The sequence below is a fragment of the Onychostruthus taczanowskii genome, unplaced genomic scaffold (genome assembly GCF_017590055.1).
Source record: "Onychostruthus taczanowskii isolate IOZ18803 unplaced genomic scaffold, ASM1759005v1 scaffold23, whole genome shotgun sequence".
NCBI lineage: Eukaryota > Metazoa > Chordata > Aves > Passeriformes > Passeridae > Onychostruthus > Onychostruthus taczanowskii.
The window spans coordinates 3,419,987-3,437,455 of NW_024499573.1; the positions used below are offsets into that span (position 1 = coordinate 3,419,987).

A 17,469-nucleotide genomic window follows, 5' to 3' on the forward strand; every position below is an offset into this window, starting at 1 on the left:
GCATTTGTTCACATGCCAAGACTGCCCTTTCAGTTAAATAGCACTTCCCCCTCTCTGGGACCCATTCCCTTGTGTTTATACAGAGTAATCATAAAATTCTTCAGTTTACTGTAAGGCAAGCTGATCTGTTTTATAGGTAACATTACCATGGCTTTTTAAAGGCTTTCACCTCCTTTTTTTTGCAAATGAGTGCTTACTGACTGTGAAGTTGATCATTTTCAGAAACAAAAGACCAAACCTAGTATTTATTTTAGATGCCACTATAGGTTTAGATGTAGAAATTTTCTTTTTAGATTAATATCTTTTGCTTCTTCATTCTTGTTTCTACCTTGATAAGCTGCAGAATTTTGCCATTTTACCCTGAAAACAGTGGCTGATGCAGTCCCAGACTTCCTCTCTTGCCAGCATTTAGATTTGCTTGCATTTGCAGTAATTTCAGAAACAAGTTGGAATCATGCACTGCTCAAGTCCAAAACCAGACTGTTGTAGATGCATGGTGTTTGTCAGGTCAGCTTGGATGAGATCTGGCTGGAAAAGAAAATCACTTTATGCCTCTCTTCTTTCTTTCTTTGCTATCACATTTTAAAACCTTTAATAATGGAGGGGAATGACAAATTTGTATACAGACTGTAGTGAGACAGCCCAGCAGTAAGTTGCTTCTTTGCCTCTTACCCCCATTTATTATGTTAGATTTTCATTTCAGTTTGATTTAAAGAATATTTATTTTTGTTTTGCAGTTCCATCAAGCTCCTAATTCTTCAGCTGCTCTTCCCCCTAGGTTTCATTCTTTATTAATTTCCAAGATTATCTCTCAGCCTCCTCATAAGAACATAAGCCAGGAAAAGAACTACTAAATCCTCATATCTAGTCCTGTTGTCATGAGCAGTTACAGCTTCATGTGATATATTTCTTAAAATACCTCCTTACATCCTAAAATAACCTTGCTCTGATTAACTGGTCATTGCAGACATCACTCTTCTAAAGCTTAGAAACCACCAGCACCAGATGTCTAGTTCTTACATTATGCTTTAAAGACTCTCCTACTGCTAAAACTCTTTTCCATTGGTTCACTTGACTGGTGTCCCATGGTCCTCCAAGGGATGACCAAAATACATATTTTCTCCATCATTTGTCCCGACAGTCTTTGCATTGACAGTGCCTCCCATCAGTGGATTTCACTACCAGACCTCTACTCTTGCCAAAGATGCAATGAAAACACAGACAGATTGACACTCAGGCTGATCCTTGAGGCGCCCAATGTATCCTCACAACAGCTGGAGGCTTTTCTTTCCAGCAAAAAATGACAGCTCCCCATGAACAAAATGCATAAACATCTTACATTCTCGTGTTAACCTCTATTTCCCAGTTAGTATGTGTTTCTGTATGACGCAGGATCAAATGCTCTCTGAAAAGTGTGTTACTTTGTATTTCTTTCCATGTCTTTAGCTATTCTTTCCTTCAATAATTATCCAAAGAACTGGGATAAAATTGAGTGGCGACTGGTTGTTCCAATTACTTCTCAGTTTTCAATTTTGTATCTTTTTTCCTTAAATGCAGGTAATGCACGTGGTCTTCACAACTATCTCAACAATAAATTTGATTTTAAAATCCTTCCCAACATCTTTGCAGTTTAATGTGTTGGTTATTTCAGTGTTTGGGGTTGGAAGGTGCATTCCTCCAGTCTGAGCACGCTATGATTGTTGTCAATGCTGTGGACTTGGAGGCACGAGCCAGTTTCCATTTCCAAATGATCATGCCCAGCAATCACAGCATCATCCTCCTCTTCTCTATCATCCTCTTCATTGAAAAATGAGACAAATAATTAAGTCCTAATTCCTAATTCTCAGCCCAACTCCATATCTGCTTTTCTTCTTTCTTTATTAATCTCACTGATGATTATTCCACTACTTGTTTCAATTTGTCTTAGAGTTAGCACAGCTTGACTTTTAGAAAGCTATCTTTCAGACCTGCATTACCTAACCTTCAAAATGTATCTTTATTTGCTAATAATTTTCTTTTCCTGGAATTGCTAAGGTCTCTGCTCTTTTTTTTTTTTTTTTTTTCCCAAGACTTTTTTGGGAAGATAGGTAATGAGGGTAGAATGAAACAGAGTTTGTTAGTCATCAATACAGAGCTGAAAGTATCCCTGGAATTTCATTTGTCTTGTCAAGATACTTCAGAAAATTTATATTCAAAAATTCAAGGTTTGCCCCACAATTAGTATGAACTTCTTCCATCTAGTTAACTTATTAGTAGTTTCTTTAGCCTTTTAAAAAGTTCATCCATCTAAAATGTGCATCAAAATCCAGGTTCAGAAACATTTTTATTCTCATATTATATAATATATTCTCATTTTATTTAAATTGAATTGACTCATGGTCATTGAAAGTGAGGTTATTTTCAGCTGTTCCTTTATCAAAAGTGTGTTTAAAATATCTCTGCTATTTGGATCAGTAACTTGTGGTGCAATGTCAGCTGTATATATCTCAAGAAATTCCTAGCCATATTAACACCTATTCTCCAGTCTGTCTGCGGTATCAACACAGTACTTGTGTTGAATTTATTAATTAATTAGATTTTGTACATGTCAGTATGCCATGATATGTTTTGGCTGTTTGAAGAACAGGTTCTACAAAGGGAAGTTAACATTAAAGTAGAAAGATGCAGCACTCCCCTGTGACAGCATTTGAAATAAACATTTTCAGTGGCAAGTCCAGCATGTGAGAAAAGTGCTTTTGGGATATGGGCACAGCATCAGACAACGTACCTGCGTGGCAGCTTGGCCATGGGCATGGACCCCAGCTGACACACAGACTCCTAACACACGTCCTGTGCTACAAAGACACATGAAAGAAAACTCTAGTGGGTTGTGACACAGTTCTCATGTTATTTTAGATACTTTAAAGAGAAAATGAGATGAAAAGAAATCCTTAGATCCCAGGGCCTTTGGACACCACAGGAGGTGACACAGCACAAATGTAACTTTTGACATGCACCTGTGGGTTTCCGGCTGTACCACCTCTCATACCTGATTAATCTTAAAGAAGTATTTTTATCTCTGGTTGTATATGATTTCAGTTTACTCACTCTTCATCAGTTAGTCATCTACCTCTGCTACAACTATTAGCAATGAGTTGTCATGTCAGTTCCTAAGGATTTTTTGCCCACATAGTGATTAGTCCTGCATCCTTTAGCAGTTCTCAGCTTCCATATTTTCTCTGGACAATAAATACATATTGCAAATAACCATGGCTGGAACACCAGAAGTTGTGTTCTTTCACAAGAAGTTATTAGAACACACCTTGTGGATCACCTGCCACACACTTATAAAAATGTATTCTGTTCTTACATTATTTTTATTCTCCAGCTAATATAGTTGTTGTACTGACTAAATTATTCATAGAACTACATTAATCTCAATGTTTAATTATCATGGCTAATGATCAAAACTTGGAAGTTAAATGCTCCCAAGATGATATAACCCCACACAGAATTTCTGTTGCTATCAAATCAAAGAATTCTCTATCCAAACATGAATCCAACACGTGAGGTCTAAAACAGGTCCCCTTAGTGTAGTCAAATTTCTCTTACAGTTGACTTAACTGAATTAGATTGCACCATCATTGCTATTATTTTCTACTTATTTACAATTTAACACATTTCTTGATGTAACATCACTTTCTCAATTTTTTCCATCTTTCTGAACAATTCATGTTCTGTAGTGCTCATCATTGGATATAGTTGTCAGTCATCCCTATTTCTGTTATATCTGCTTCACATCTTGCAACAGCTGATCAAATTACTCCATTTTGCTGCCTAAGTGTAACTAGCAGGCATCAAAATATCTGCTACCTGTCTACTCAGCCAGTCTACTCCCTCTGACCACAGCACCCACCTCACTACCACTTTCCACAATATTATTTTCTTTATCTTTACTGTCCAGTCGGTGAATGTTTGGTCTTCTTTTTCCCTTTTCTTAAAATCAGCATGTGAAATATGCATGTCTGTTTATATATGTATATCCTTATCAGATTTCTTATCAGAATGTCCAGGCCCTAATAAGTCAAATGGCCATAATTGCTTCATGTCTTTAATATTATCACAGGAATGCAGTAGAAGAGTCTCCTACTTTTTCTCCCCCTTAGCAGTATCTATAAATATTCTTAATCCTGTAGAGAGACTCAGTCTTGTCTACATTACCAAGCAAGATGATGTGAAATAAGATAATAAGTAGATTAAAGTAGTTACTGCTGAAGCCTCTTGCATCCTCATCACATGGGACTTTAGGGTTTTGCCTCAAATCAGAAATAGTTCTGTTTCCTGGACCCAATGCCCCCATTATACATATTGTTTGAAGTTTTTTGAAGGAAGATTAACCTACAAACCTTTGCTCCTTCACTTTTGGGGAGGAGGTTGCTGGGAGCATCACATCAATGTCTTGAAGCAATTCCAAAGGGCACCTTTCTTGTCCTATATGAAAGCTCAGGTCACAGAAGTCCAGAGGGGATTTTGTCACTCCAGCTCTCTAAGAACACTGCTCTTGAATCTTAAATTTCTTTACCTTTTTCTCATTGACTGCCTCATACCCAGCAGCAGTCATGTGGTTAGCAGCCATCTATGAGCAGCACCAGGTATTTTCAGTCTGCTTATGCACAAACTAAGAGGCTGTGTCATCTCCTTGGGGATCCAGCTGGCACCTCTCTGAAGAGCCTTTTCCAAGGTGGACATTGAATGTGGCAGCCTCCAAACACAGGATCAAGTAAGAAGTCATACATGACATTTGCCTGTTTGTATTGCACCATAAATATTCCAAGGTGTTGTGGAAGCTCTCCATAGTTCAAGTGCTTTCTCTTAAGCACAGGATGATGAAGCCCATGCACTGAGCCAGAATTTTAAGCTCCCAACTCAGTTTTGAAGAACTTTTCTAGATGAACTTCTAGGCCTCTCCAGAAATACTCTGATTGCATGCAGCAGAACTATTTCTGTGGATGGAATCAGTAAATGGAGAGAATCATGGCATTCGCTTCAAAATTGCATATTTCCTCCAAGCCATGACGTAAATATAAACACAGAGGATTATTGTCCCACTCAGAAATGCAGTTCACATCACTTGGATCAATCTCAGTTGATGTGTGTGTAGCCTCTGTGTTCACTCAGGATTGTGTTTGACCCTGTGTCTTCAGCCACCTCCACTCAGCATTTCCTTCTTTCCCAGCTACAAGCTCCTGAAGGACTAATCCTAATCACCAACATGGCTGGCAAAAACTCTATTCAGCTTATTGGAGATTTAATGGGTTGCTGTTTCTGTAAATACATTTTTTGGGGGGAAAAAAGGGAACAAAAAACCTCTTGCATTTTGGAACCACAGAGGTTTGAGGACTCTTGCATGTGTGGAACCAGAGATATCTGAAGACTCTTGCATGTGTGGGCATGGAAAGAAAAGAGATGGTCAGCATAATTCCCATTCCAATTTTTTTTACTCCTTTATCAGGAAACTTGCCATCCTCATACTCTACACGCAAGCAAATTTGGTCTGTTGTCAGGAAAAGAATGAAGATGAGAGAGGAGTCCTGCCAGCGGGAATTTCTCAGCACTGGTTTCCTGCATAGCAGTCAGCTTTTTTTATAAATAGCACCTCATTTCATGCAATGATATAATATTAATCTGTCACTGTATTTGGCACAACCATAGCATAGTGAACTACTTGTTTGCTAATTACCATTTGAGCTCATGCACAGAGCACAGTCTGTGATAATATTAGCTTGGTCAGAGTCACAAGTCTGTCAGTGCCAGCAACAATTCACTGTCTGTTTCCAATCTCTGGAAGTGTTGTATCTGCATCCTTTCATCCCACGAGGTAAAAATCCTGGCTCTCTCTCCTAGTATGAATAATTTGTCTTGTCACTCACAGCCCTAGAGGAAAACCATGTGACAGTTCCTGCTAGCTGTTCACACAAGAAAAAACTGTTTAAGAAGAAAAGCAAATATATAAGGTTTGTTTAAGTGCTTTTATTAATCACTTTTTAAAAGTTTTAAAAGCCCTACCAGACTCCAATATGTGGGAGAAAGCAACTGTTTGGGTGGTGAGGCACTGGAAGAGGTTGCCCAGAGAAGTTAGAGATACCATCCCTGGAAATGTTTAAGGCTGGATTGGATGGGCTCTGAGCAACATGGTGGGTGAACTCGATGGTCTTTAAAGTCTCTTCCAACACAAGCCAGTCACCTTGTCATCACAGGAGAGGAAGAAATGGAGGAAACCCAGGGCCACCTTTACAAAGATAATAATCCTGCTGGGAGCTTTCTCAAGCAGCCAAAGGGAAAACCATGTGGGTATGACTATTGCAAGTTTTACAGTTGCCCAAGCGGTTCTGCATGGTGTCAGTGACACTCTCCACAACTAATCAGTCATTTATCAATTCTCCCTGCTGCTTCTCATGAAGGGCCTTGGCTAGCTGCAGAGGTCCTAGGCTGGGCTGTCTGTCAGGAGGGTGGTGCTGATCTGATGTTCCCAGATCTGAAGGGACACCAGAGGGCTTCATAGAAGGCTGCTTTCAACCAGTATAGATTTAACTTTTTCTTTGCTTGAATCCAAGAGTCTGTAGGAACTGATGATTTAAGGGTTTTTATTTAGTCAGTGAACTTTTCAAATCCAAAACTTTCTGAATTCACTAGAACACCATTACTACTTAGTAGTAGAACAGTAATAGCTTTTTTTTTGTTACATTTCCATTTTGGTAACATTGCCATTACAGACAGTGGAAGTTATACAAAGATATGGGAGCAATGTTAGTGTTATAAAATCATCTCTTAGCAGTTTCACTGAAATTTCATAAAATTATTTCCATTTCACAAATTTGTGTAAAACTGAAAGTAATTTCCTTTTAGAGAGAAGTCTTCTAATCCTCTGTAGCAGAATTCAAATGTAAAAATTTCTAGCAATGCAAAGTAGATCTGTAGGTGGATTTCATATCTGCCTTTTCAATCTTGTAGCTGATAAAAGAATCATTACATGTTTATATTATTGAGCAAGTCTGTGTTCTTAAAGGAATCCAGTTCAAAATATTCCCTCAACAAAAAATGACTCAAGGTTGACTAATCTTACTTATGTTACCCTCTACAGGTAAGGTATGATTCCTGAACCTGAAGATGTTAACTAAGTAGTCATCTAGTAGAAAGCATCTTAACTGTATAGGGAAAAGAGAAAATAATAATAATAACCCCTCCTTGATATCTGTCTTTATGAAAAGGAATCTAGTCCAGACACCATTTACAGTCCAGACACCATTTACCCATGTGACATTACCAAGAGAAGTCCAACTGCAACAAACAGAATTATGCCAGAAATCTAAGCAAGTATATCAAAGAATGCAGGAACAGAATTCAGGAAAGATGAGTTAAATGGAAATCTGAGGAACACAGCTGGGAAACTGTACACTGAATTCCTGAGATAAGAGTCCATTTTTTTAATTACCTATGTGCAAAAGAACAAAGTTAAATTACTTTTAGGAAGTACTAAGAATGTGTCTGATGTGCTGTGTAATAAAAAATCGACAGAGATGTTGGTATTTGCTAATTATTCATGCACAATTAGCAGAAAATTCCACTTCTATTGATCATTAACTGAGCATTAAGCTTTCTCATGTTGATGATTAATAAAAGTAAACTGGCTTTGGTATTTGCTGTTACATAGTAAATGAAACTTTGCCAACAGTTAGCTGGGTAAATATGGACATTTTCATGAACACAAGAAGTTTGCAGATTTGCTGGATCGTTTGAGTGGAGTTCTTTGCAAGTACGAGGGAAACTCTTAAGTGTGAGGGCAACTCCACTTTCTGGAAGTGTGTGTAACCAGCTCAAGAAAATAAATTATTGTACTGTTTGTCTCTAAGGCCTTTGAAAGTTCTTATGTAATTGTGTAAATGAGTTAAGGCAGACAATATGTAATTTATAATTTGTCCAACGTTCATGTTCCAAGTCAATTAGTCATTATCTAATCTCCCATGTTTCTAAGCCTAAGTGTCCTTGAAAGTATTATAAATTGTTTTATTTTCACACAAATTAGCTGTTCAGGAGAAACTCATCAAACACCTTGGGATTGCACCAAGAGATTGGTGCATCTCTTACCCCATGTCAGATATTTTCTGCAGACATGTTTTCAAGACATTGTCTACAGCAATTTTCTAGCTGTCATAAGGAAACTACCATTCCTGAACTCTCTTTACACATCCCTCTTCCAGTATTTCATCATATTGATCCAGTGTAAGTCTGTTTCTATTTTGTGGGCATTAGAGGTCTGTAAAATGATAGTGCCTATGCTTGTTCAGAAAAGGCAAAAAACCTGTGACAACGACAGGAAACCAATCCCACAGTGACAGCAGCTGCTGGTTGCACAAGATACTTGGTGTATAAACTGTCATTTCCAAACAGAGGTCTGACTCAACAAAAACTTAAAACGCTGAAAGCCACACAATGCATTCTTTCCAATTAGCACGTTTACCTGCAATTTTGAGCATATTTCATCCATATAATATTAAGACCTATAAAAGAAGGTTTAGTATCCCCTGCATCTCATCAACTAAATAGAAGGGGTAACGATGGAAATGTGACTGTTTCCAAGTCACTACAGGTAATTGAAAGGTATTTCCAAGTCACTAAAGGTAATTGATGAGGTAACTGAAAGCATATGGACTTTCTGATTCTCTTAAATACAATAAAAACTGAAGAATGAACCCATTCAACATAATCATTATTTTTAGAATTTTCTTATGCTACTTTATTTTTGTATGCTATCCTCTCCTGCTGAAGGTGACTCTACCTGGCTTCAAGACAGGCACTACCAGAAAAATTTGGAGATTTTTGGTCATAGGTCAGTTTATACAACACCAAGCCTGCTGGAAACAAATAAGGTCCACCTGTCCCAAAGAATTTTATGTCAGGAGGTAGAAGAGCTCATTGAGAGAGCTGTAAAGTGGATTTGAAGGGGAATGAGGACACAGTCAGGCTTGATAGACATTAGACATAGGAAGGAGAGAACTATAGAAACCACCTAGTAACAAAAGAAGACTTAAGAGAGAACATCTCAAATCAGAAGCAGCCAAAGACATAACCACAGACAGGACTGTGGGGGATCCCTTTCCACCCCTGCTGGGAGACTGACACGATCAAATATTTCCATACAGTGCCTGTACACCAATGCTTGCAGTGTGGAGGACAAGCAGGAGGAACTAGAGATCTGTGTGCAGTCCCAGGGCTTTGCTCTCATTGCAACTAAAGATGTGGTGGGATAGCTTCCATGACTGGAATGTCATCAAGAAGGGCTGCACAGTGCTCAGGACAGATCAGGCAGGTGCTGGGGTGGAGTTGCCCTCTGTGAGACAACACTTGGAATCTATCAAGCTCTGTCTTTGGGTAGATAATGGGAAAGTCCAGTGCTTATGGTTAGGATAAAAGGGCAGATTAACAGAAATGATAGGTAGTTTTTTTCCTATCTTTTAAACTGGTTGTTTGCCTGACAACTTGACAGTAACCCAGTGTTACCTTTGAATATCCAGGTTATTAACCATTTTCCCTTTTGGTTTTGTGTGGTCCTTTCATATTGCATTGAAGAAATTGGTCCCACAAGAAAAATGTGATTGTACTGATGCAAAACCTGACCAGGGATTCAGGATGTAACAGCTTTTTAAGCGAGGTGTGCAATTGATGTTGCATCTTAGGTTTTTATATTAAATACTTAATCACAGCATGTAATTCTGTGACTTGGTTTTTTTTTTAGTAGCCTAGCTTTGGAGTTCAGGATGAAAAAGTCTAATGCTTTAATGATAACTTTGTATGTTCTCATCAAAATGAAAGCTTGGTCTCATTATCCCATTGTTCTCCTTTTCTCTTTTCTCCAAGCTGCCTGTCTCGTCCTGGGTTGTATGATTTTTCCTGATGGCTGGGATTCAGATGAGGTAAAACGGATGTGTGGTGAAAAGACAGACAAGTACACGCTGGGGGCTTGTTCAGTCCGCTGGGCATATATCCTGGCAATTATCGGAATCTTGGATGCCCTGATCCTCTCATTTCTGGCATTTGTGCTTGGAAACAGACAAGACAGCTTGCTAGCAGAGGAGCTCAAGTTGGAAAACAAAGGTAGGACTGCTTTAGAAACACTTTTGTTGGGTGGCCTTAAGGGCAATTGCTGAAAAACAATAATCAGTTTCAATTTCATTTTATGTTATGCTTAAAAGTTGGAATGCTGGCTTACTTCCTACATTGCTGGGAAAGAATAAATGCAAGGGGCAGAGGAAGTTTTGCATTTCAGCCTCCAAAAATCTGAGAAAGCTCAATTTTGATGTGATTTCTTCCCTCTGCATGAATTATCCTTAGCTTTTAGAGCCGTAGATGGGATGTTATTGTGTTACTCCCTTGTACAGTATTTCATTAACATTTAATTTTCCCTGTGTCCATCTTTTTCTGTACCCCATGCAAGACTTCTTCCCTTGATTCCTTTAGGATTGTGCAATGTAATATGAATGTCTGTAATATGGCATATGTGTCAGCACAGTGCACAGTAAGGGGGACCTGTGCAATGGGACTGCCCATACAGCAGGGAAGTGGTGGGCTAAGGATCAGAACCTGGAATGAAGAAGAATCCCTGCTCTTGCTTGAGTGTGCTGCTTTGAGCTCACAAGTCAGCTCATGGGAATCTAGGATGCTGTAGTAACTGAATACTCATTAAATGCTTTGGGGATAAAACTCATTTCTAGATTAAGTACATCAAAATGGCTTGGACCAGTAATTTATCACACATTTGCAGGTATAGAGAAGTTTTTTAGTAAGTGTGTGCAAGCCTGGCTTATTTCTGCAGCCCCTTCCCCTTGTGCTCCCCTGGCATCAGCTGAGTATCTGGTGGGTAGATACCACAGAGGGTATGTCCCTGCTTTATCTTTTTAATGGGCCTGTTGTCCCTGAATCTGTCTAATCCCTTCTAAACCTGCTGATACTGTCAGCTTCTCCAGCACTGCATGGCAGCAAGTTCCTGAAGCTCACTTCTGACTGCTAAAGAAGTACTTTCTTTTATCTGTTTCAAATTGATCCCCTGTTAGTTTCACTGACTGTCCCAAAGAGCAGGATTCTGCGTTCAGCTCATCTACCACCTTTGTAATTTTGTGGGCTGATTCTAATAATAGCAGAGATATCAGGAGCTTTTCACCACTAGATTGCTGTTTGGCAGCCAGTGTTGTGTGAAAATAGCTGGTCTCAGTGCTGGTCCAGAAGAACAATTATCTGTATACCTGATAGCTCCAGTACAGTGGCCCCTGCTTGCTGATTTGCAGTCAGCACACTTAGCCCCAAGATAAATGGACTTGAATATTGAATATCACATACAATTCCAGATCTGGATGGAGCCTACTGTTACTGTCATATTTTTTGGGAAAATCCTTTCGCCAGGATTTTTCTCCTGGGAAGATGAGAAGCCTCAGAGAAAAAGGAAAACAATATTATCTCATTTGCTTCTCTGTGTTTTGCTGCTTTTAATATGGTTGGAGGTTATTTATCCAACAGGTAGTTGTTTTATTAGCTACTGTGAGTTGTTTTGACTTATTGGCCAATTATGATCAAGCTGTGTCGAGGCTCTGGAGAGAGTCACGAGTTTTTCATTAGTGTCTTTTAACCTTCTGTCTGCATCCTTTCTGCATTTTTTAATATAGTTTAGTTTAATATTCTTTAATATAATATAGTGTCTTAAAATAATAAATTAGCCTTCTAAGAACATAGAGTCAGATGCATCATTCCTTCCTTCATCTGGGAACCCACAAATACAGGAGCCTACTAATGTTGTGAGTTAAGGAAAGTCTGTGTCACTTGCAATTGCACGTGTGCATCTGTCCTGCAGGTAAACTGAGGGCATCAGCCTCAAGGACTGTCCCTGTGACCCTTCCATGTAAGGATAATATTCATCCACATTTGAAAATCAAAATACTTATCAGAAGGGCATTCACAGCTATGCCACAAGTGCTTTTGGCATCACCACTATGTCTGATTTGTCTACACCATATAGATCTCATGTACCCAACACTACTTGTATCAAAGAAATGCATCTGTTTTGGCACCCTGTGAGCAAAAAAACAGCTTCTGGAACCTCCTCACCTCTCACATTGCTGGCACAAGCCCTTGCCAGAACATTTGGTCCTCAGCATGTCAGAAAAAATCATTTAGCAGCTCAATTTCCTTGGATTAAACACAGAAACATACCACACCATTGGCTTCAAAACAAAGCAGAACTCAACAAAAAGGGACCAGCCCCACTCTGCCCCTCACAATCAAGGCTAATGATCACCACTTTTTAAACTGTCTTTCAAATTAAGTAAAAAACTTGGCCTCTAAAAAGGACATTCTCTCCTGTCATGTCACAAAAACTTCTGCTAAGCAACAACAGGGAAAGTTTAAATCCCCCTGAGCCCCCCAGCATTTACCCACCTGCAGTGCTGCCACCAGGCACAGCCCCAGCCCTGAGGAGACCCAGCAGAACACAGCACTGGCACCAGTCTGTGCCCCTGTGCACTGAACATGCACGAGTGCTTTGACACTTACCCCGTAAACTACATCCCCTTGCCCCCTTTCAGATTAGGAGACAGTGGAGAACTACTCATCAGCATTAGTTCACATGCATCTCTTGGAAATGATCAGGATGTGAAAATACTGCTCTGTGCAAATAGCACTTGCATATCTCCCATATAAACAAAAAGATAAGAGTATGGATATATACAATACTACCCTCAGCTTTCCAAGCTGCTCCTACAATGTGAAGTCAAAGCCTTTAAACACGTAACCATGAACCAGAACTTGCCACCTGGTTGATACTTTACACCTTCCTTACTCTCCAGGTTGTTGAAGGCTGGCTCCATACATCTGAGCTGCAAAATAAACATGCTTAAAGACACAAAGTAAGGGAATATTGTTTCTTGGTGATAAAGCAGCTTTCAGTTAAAAAAAAAAAAATATAGTACTGCACAGAAATTTGCACACCTTTAGCTAGAGAATCATCTTCCTCAAACAGGAATAGCCTACCCATGGGATCACTGCTGCAACAGGAAACCTGCAAAAGCTGTATGTGAAGCAGAGGGGCAGGAGCTCACCTGCCCCATGGAGGGATGACAGGACAGAATGTTCATCAGCTGTCATCCTTCAGAAGGAAAATAGCTCAGGATGCAGTGAACATGCAAACTGCTGCAAAATTGCAAAGCCCTGCTTGTCAGCATGTAGTTTCCATGGCATGCACTCTCAAATATTCAGGCCAGCTTGTGCAAAATTAGGTATATTAATATGAATATTGAGACCCAATTTAAGTTTTCCCAGATAGCTACAACACATAAAAGAATTAGCAGCTCTCATAGTAATAAACAGTACAAATGCAGACAGAACACCATATATCCGCCTGTATACCCATGTTCTCTGTCCAATATAATTATATAGTCCCTATTTTGTAAAGTTATATACCTCCAACTCCTCCTGATACATAAAAAAGCCAGTGTATGCTCATTTTTATTTCAGTTAGTGTGTACATTACAATAATAAAAATACTTCCAAAAACGAAAAGCAAGATTTCTGTTAGTCTCTTCCCATTTTCAGACTGGTGCTTCTCTTCATGGTGCTAGTCCCCTCCCTTCTTTTCTAAAAGCCCAACTGTCACCCACTTCAGGCTCCTGCTGCTTTGTTGTGTGGCCTTTTGGTCAAAGCATTTAAAGTGGTTATGAACTCAGAACAAATTCAGCCACTCGATTTCCCATTTGAGAAGGGAAATATCCAAGAAACTCATTGGGGAGGGATCTGTGATAGATTGCTGTCACACATAGCAATCTGTGATAGACAGAGGAACTGGGACTATGTTAAAGGGTTTATCATCTTGCCTCAAAATAAGAAGTATTAAGGTACCCTCCTTTTCAAAGGCCAAATCAGACTCTTCTTTAGAGCCCACAGTCATATGTTCCAGGCTGGGAACTCCTGGCCCTCATTTCTAGCTTCAAAACATGATTCCCTGCCATGTCAGCCAAGAACAAAGTTTTCCCACAGCTGTGAAGAGCTCACATGCTCTCTTTGAGCTTCACCTGGTAAGGGCTCATCTAGCATAGCACCACTGCAATTAGATCCACTTGTTAATTTCCTTGTTCAATTACAATCTATTTTCCTTCAGTTATCACTTCCACAATGAGCTCCAAGTTGTTCTGAGTAAAAAAACAGTAGCCAAGTAGCACCAGACATATTTTATCTAAAAATCTGCAACTAGAAGCCAAACTAACAGATTTTTTATACTTTTCCCCCAAAATTTTCTCCTTTTGATAATAACGATTTTCCTGTGATTTCAACTATATAAATAATATTGTAAAAGAGAAAATATAAACATGGAGATTTTATTGTGTTTGGCATCAAACAGAATATAATCTCTCCAGAATGAAGGTATTCATAGCTCTGCTGTAGGATCCGTGCCCACAGTATGAAGTTTCATCCAAGGAGTATATGAGCAATCATTGGACCACATCCAGAACTTTCCTGTGCAGTGTCTCAGTGTCATGCATTCTATTGCCCAGTGTGAGTGGAATTCTGTCAGCACCAGCCTGAGGATTTTTGCCTCCCCCTCCACAGCAGGCTATGGAATGTTGTTTAGGACACTGATCTTCTGCTCCCCTTGGTTTGAGGGTGTTCACTCCTTAGGTAAAAGGTTTCCAGATTCCAGCCCTGGTCTCTAATGACAAAGTATTTTGTAGGTTTTAATAGAAACTGAGGGGAAGAAATGGGAGAGTGAGATGAGGAGTCAAGGGGTTTTGACACAAACTTAGAAGACGCTTTAAGGTCGTCCTTTTGGAAATGTCTGTTTTGGTTTTATGAGCTTGTGGGAAGCACATGCATATGTAGGCAATAAACTACTTAGATTTTTCTCCTGGTATTGAATGGAACTAAGACAAAAGTTTTGGAGTGGCATTCAGAAAGCAGAGTTTGACTCCTGTTTCTCATACTGGATCTGTCATCTGACTTTTACATTTCTCTGTCTTTTAAATGGGAAGGAATGAGACTGACTTTGTTGATATCTTTTTCAGCAATAAAAGATGAATTAGGAAAAGTAAAAATGGTGAAATTATTATTAAAATATCTATTCCAAGATTAAGGTCTGATAAAAATATTTTGTCAAGGAACTACTTTGCCAATGTGCTAAATGATGATACTCTTAAGAGGAGTCAAATGATACATCAGGACTAAAAGTGAAAAGCTGATTAAAATATCTTATTAAATAAAGGTCAATCTTGCATTAGTACTGATTGATACATCAGCTGATCCAAGAGTTCCTTTCCAGCTCTACTCTCTATAATGAGAAAATAAAATTAGTCCTAAACACATGCATTAATTACTTAACTACAGAAGTTGGAGACCATGAATAGAGAGTCCTAGTTCCCCACTGATTAATGAAGAAAGAACATAGTGAATTGTTTTCTGTCTCACAGGAAGATGTATCCCACTTGCTGTTACCCTCTGTAAGGACTCTTGTACAATAGCCCAGTTAAAGAAATTCTCATTCCATTGGATGAGCTCATGATATGATGGACTTAAAGAATGGGGTCTTACAGGAAAGCTTGCACCAAAAAAACATAGGCAGCCTCAAAAATGCTTCTTAAATGGTATAGGTAACAATGCATTGAACAGGATCTGTGCTTAGCTGGAAAATTCTGTAGTGCAGCAGAGGGGCAGGGTACATGGGAATGGGGATAAAGACCTTAGACAGTGCTGCTACAAGCTACGAACAAACCTGCAGCCTGGTCAAGACAAGTCCATAGTGAGTCTGGACAGGTCTGTGCTGTTAACTTAAAAGGAAGCCTATGCCCTGTTGCAAGTAAGACCATGATTACTGAGCTAGAAGGAAACAAGTCTCACTGTGCCATCACTAGCAGCTGCATTAGAAGTGGTGTTTTGAAGCCTCGACAAAAAAAAAAAAAAAAAAAAACAAAAAAAAAACAACAAACCAGAGATATTTCTCAATATAGAAATATAAAAGGGAAGAGCTGATACATATTTCATTCTAGGTAGGATTAGTGACACACAAAAATTATGATACTCCACCATCCCTCCTCCTTACTGACAGGAGCCATATTTGTAGGAGGAACATCAGAGAATGCTCATGACTCAGCTGCCCTTGCATGAATGTTTGAATATTTTTCAGCAAAGTGCTCATGCAGATGAACTAACGAAGGTTTGTGCCAAGAATCTAGACTATGGCTGGGAACAGCTATTGAGAGGACACTTCTGCTGTCCAGTCCAGCCTACCACTTCCAAGAGCTGTCTGGGCTGTCCTAATGTTTCTATCAGCCCTGATGTCTTGTCATCATACACAGAGGAAGCTTGTAGCACTGAGTTATAATTGTTCCTTCTTGCAGCAAGTTCCGGTGGTTTTCTTGGAAACCTTTATCATTATTTAAGAAGTCATTAGTTTCAATATCGCATTCCACTGTGAACTTGTTGTAATCCTTCTCCAGTAGTTTCCTAATGCCAGAATTATTTCCTATCTGCAAGCAAAACACCTGAAAGTAATTGAAGGTAACCTCCTTCTTTCTGAGCATAGCATCAACAGAAATAAAGGCTGTTGTCAGTAGTCTTAGAATAAAGGAGCTATCTAAAAAAATCCAAATGAAAGCAAAGCAAACAGCCCTGTTTCCTAAAATCATATTCAAGTAGACATTCAAATCATAGCTAATGAGATATTTGAGATATCTGGCTCTTCCTGCTTTCTGTTACAGGTACAAATTACTACAGTACAAAATAAAAGTTGACTTGCTTGGTGCTAACAGTGTAGATCTTTTCAGCCAGTTATTACTATATGGCTTTAGTTGGGAACCTTTAAATTGTTCATGTTATTTCCGGACCACTTACAGAGTTGATCTGGACTTTCTGTTGAGGCCTTCATCTTCTCCTGAATGACAAGCTTGGTGAACTTCAGTTTGTTGTTCCCACTGACCTCTCCCTGGATGCCTGAGAAACCTGGGACAGACCCAGGCTAGGGCATACAGATATTTTAGTTCCTTGGCTGCATCATGACCCTGCTTAGCCTGAGTTTGCTGCAACTGAAAATTAGAGTTGTGCTCTTGACTTCCGAGGTCTCTGTCTGTTGACTTTGATAGGTCTGAACAGTTTTGCTTGATAAAATACCAGAAAACAGCAATGGAAGAGGAAACAGAGGTGGGATACTAATGAGAAATATTGCACTAAGATTGCTGTAGGTATGTCCTGGCTTCATTTGCTAGAAAGATAAACAATTTTTTTAAAAGTGAAATTATAATGCAAAGATAATTTAACAAAGTTTTTTTTCCTATATCTTGTACCTGGAGGTTATTTTTTTCTAACTTATGTCTTTAAAATAAATCAATTATTTTGTTCATATCCCATGGTCCAGGTTATTATGTTTAATCTTTCAGACATTTGGCATGCAAGCACTGCAGTTGT

General features: G+C 39.1%; 1 protein-coding gene across 1 annotated transcript in view; it reads left to right on the forward strand.

The window, feature by feature from the left end:
- LHFPL3 (LHFPL tetraspan subfamily member 3) overlaps positions 1-17,469 on the forward strand; it is a 233,304-nt gene that overhangs the window by 148,173 nt on the left and 67,662 nt on the right. The window contains exon 2 of the mRNA XM_041405464.1: positions 9,895-10,131. Coding sequence (XP_041261398.1) covers positions 9,895-10,131 — 237 coding nt within the window. The remainder of the gene's footprint in view (positions 1-9,894; positions 10,132-17,469) is intronic.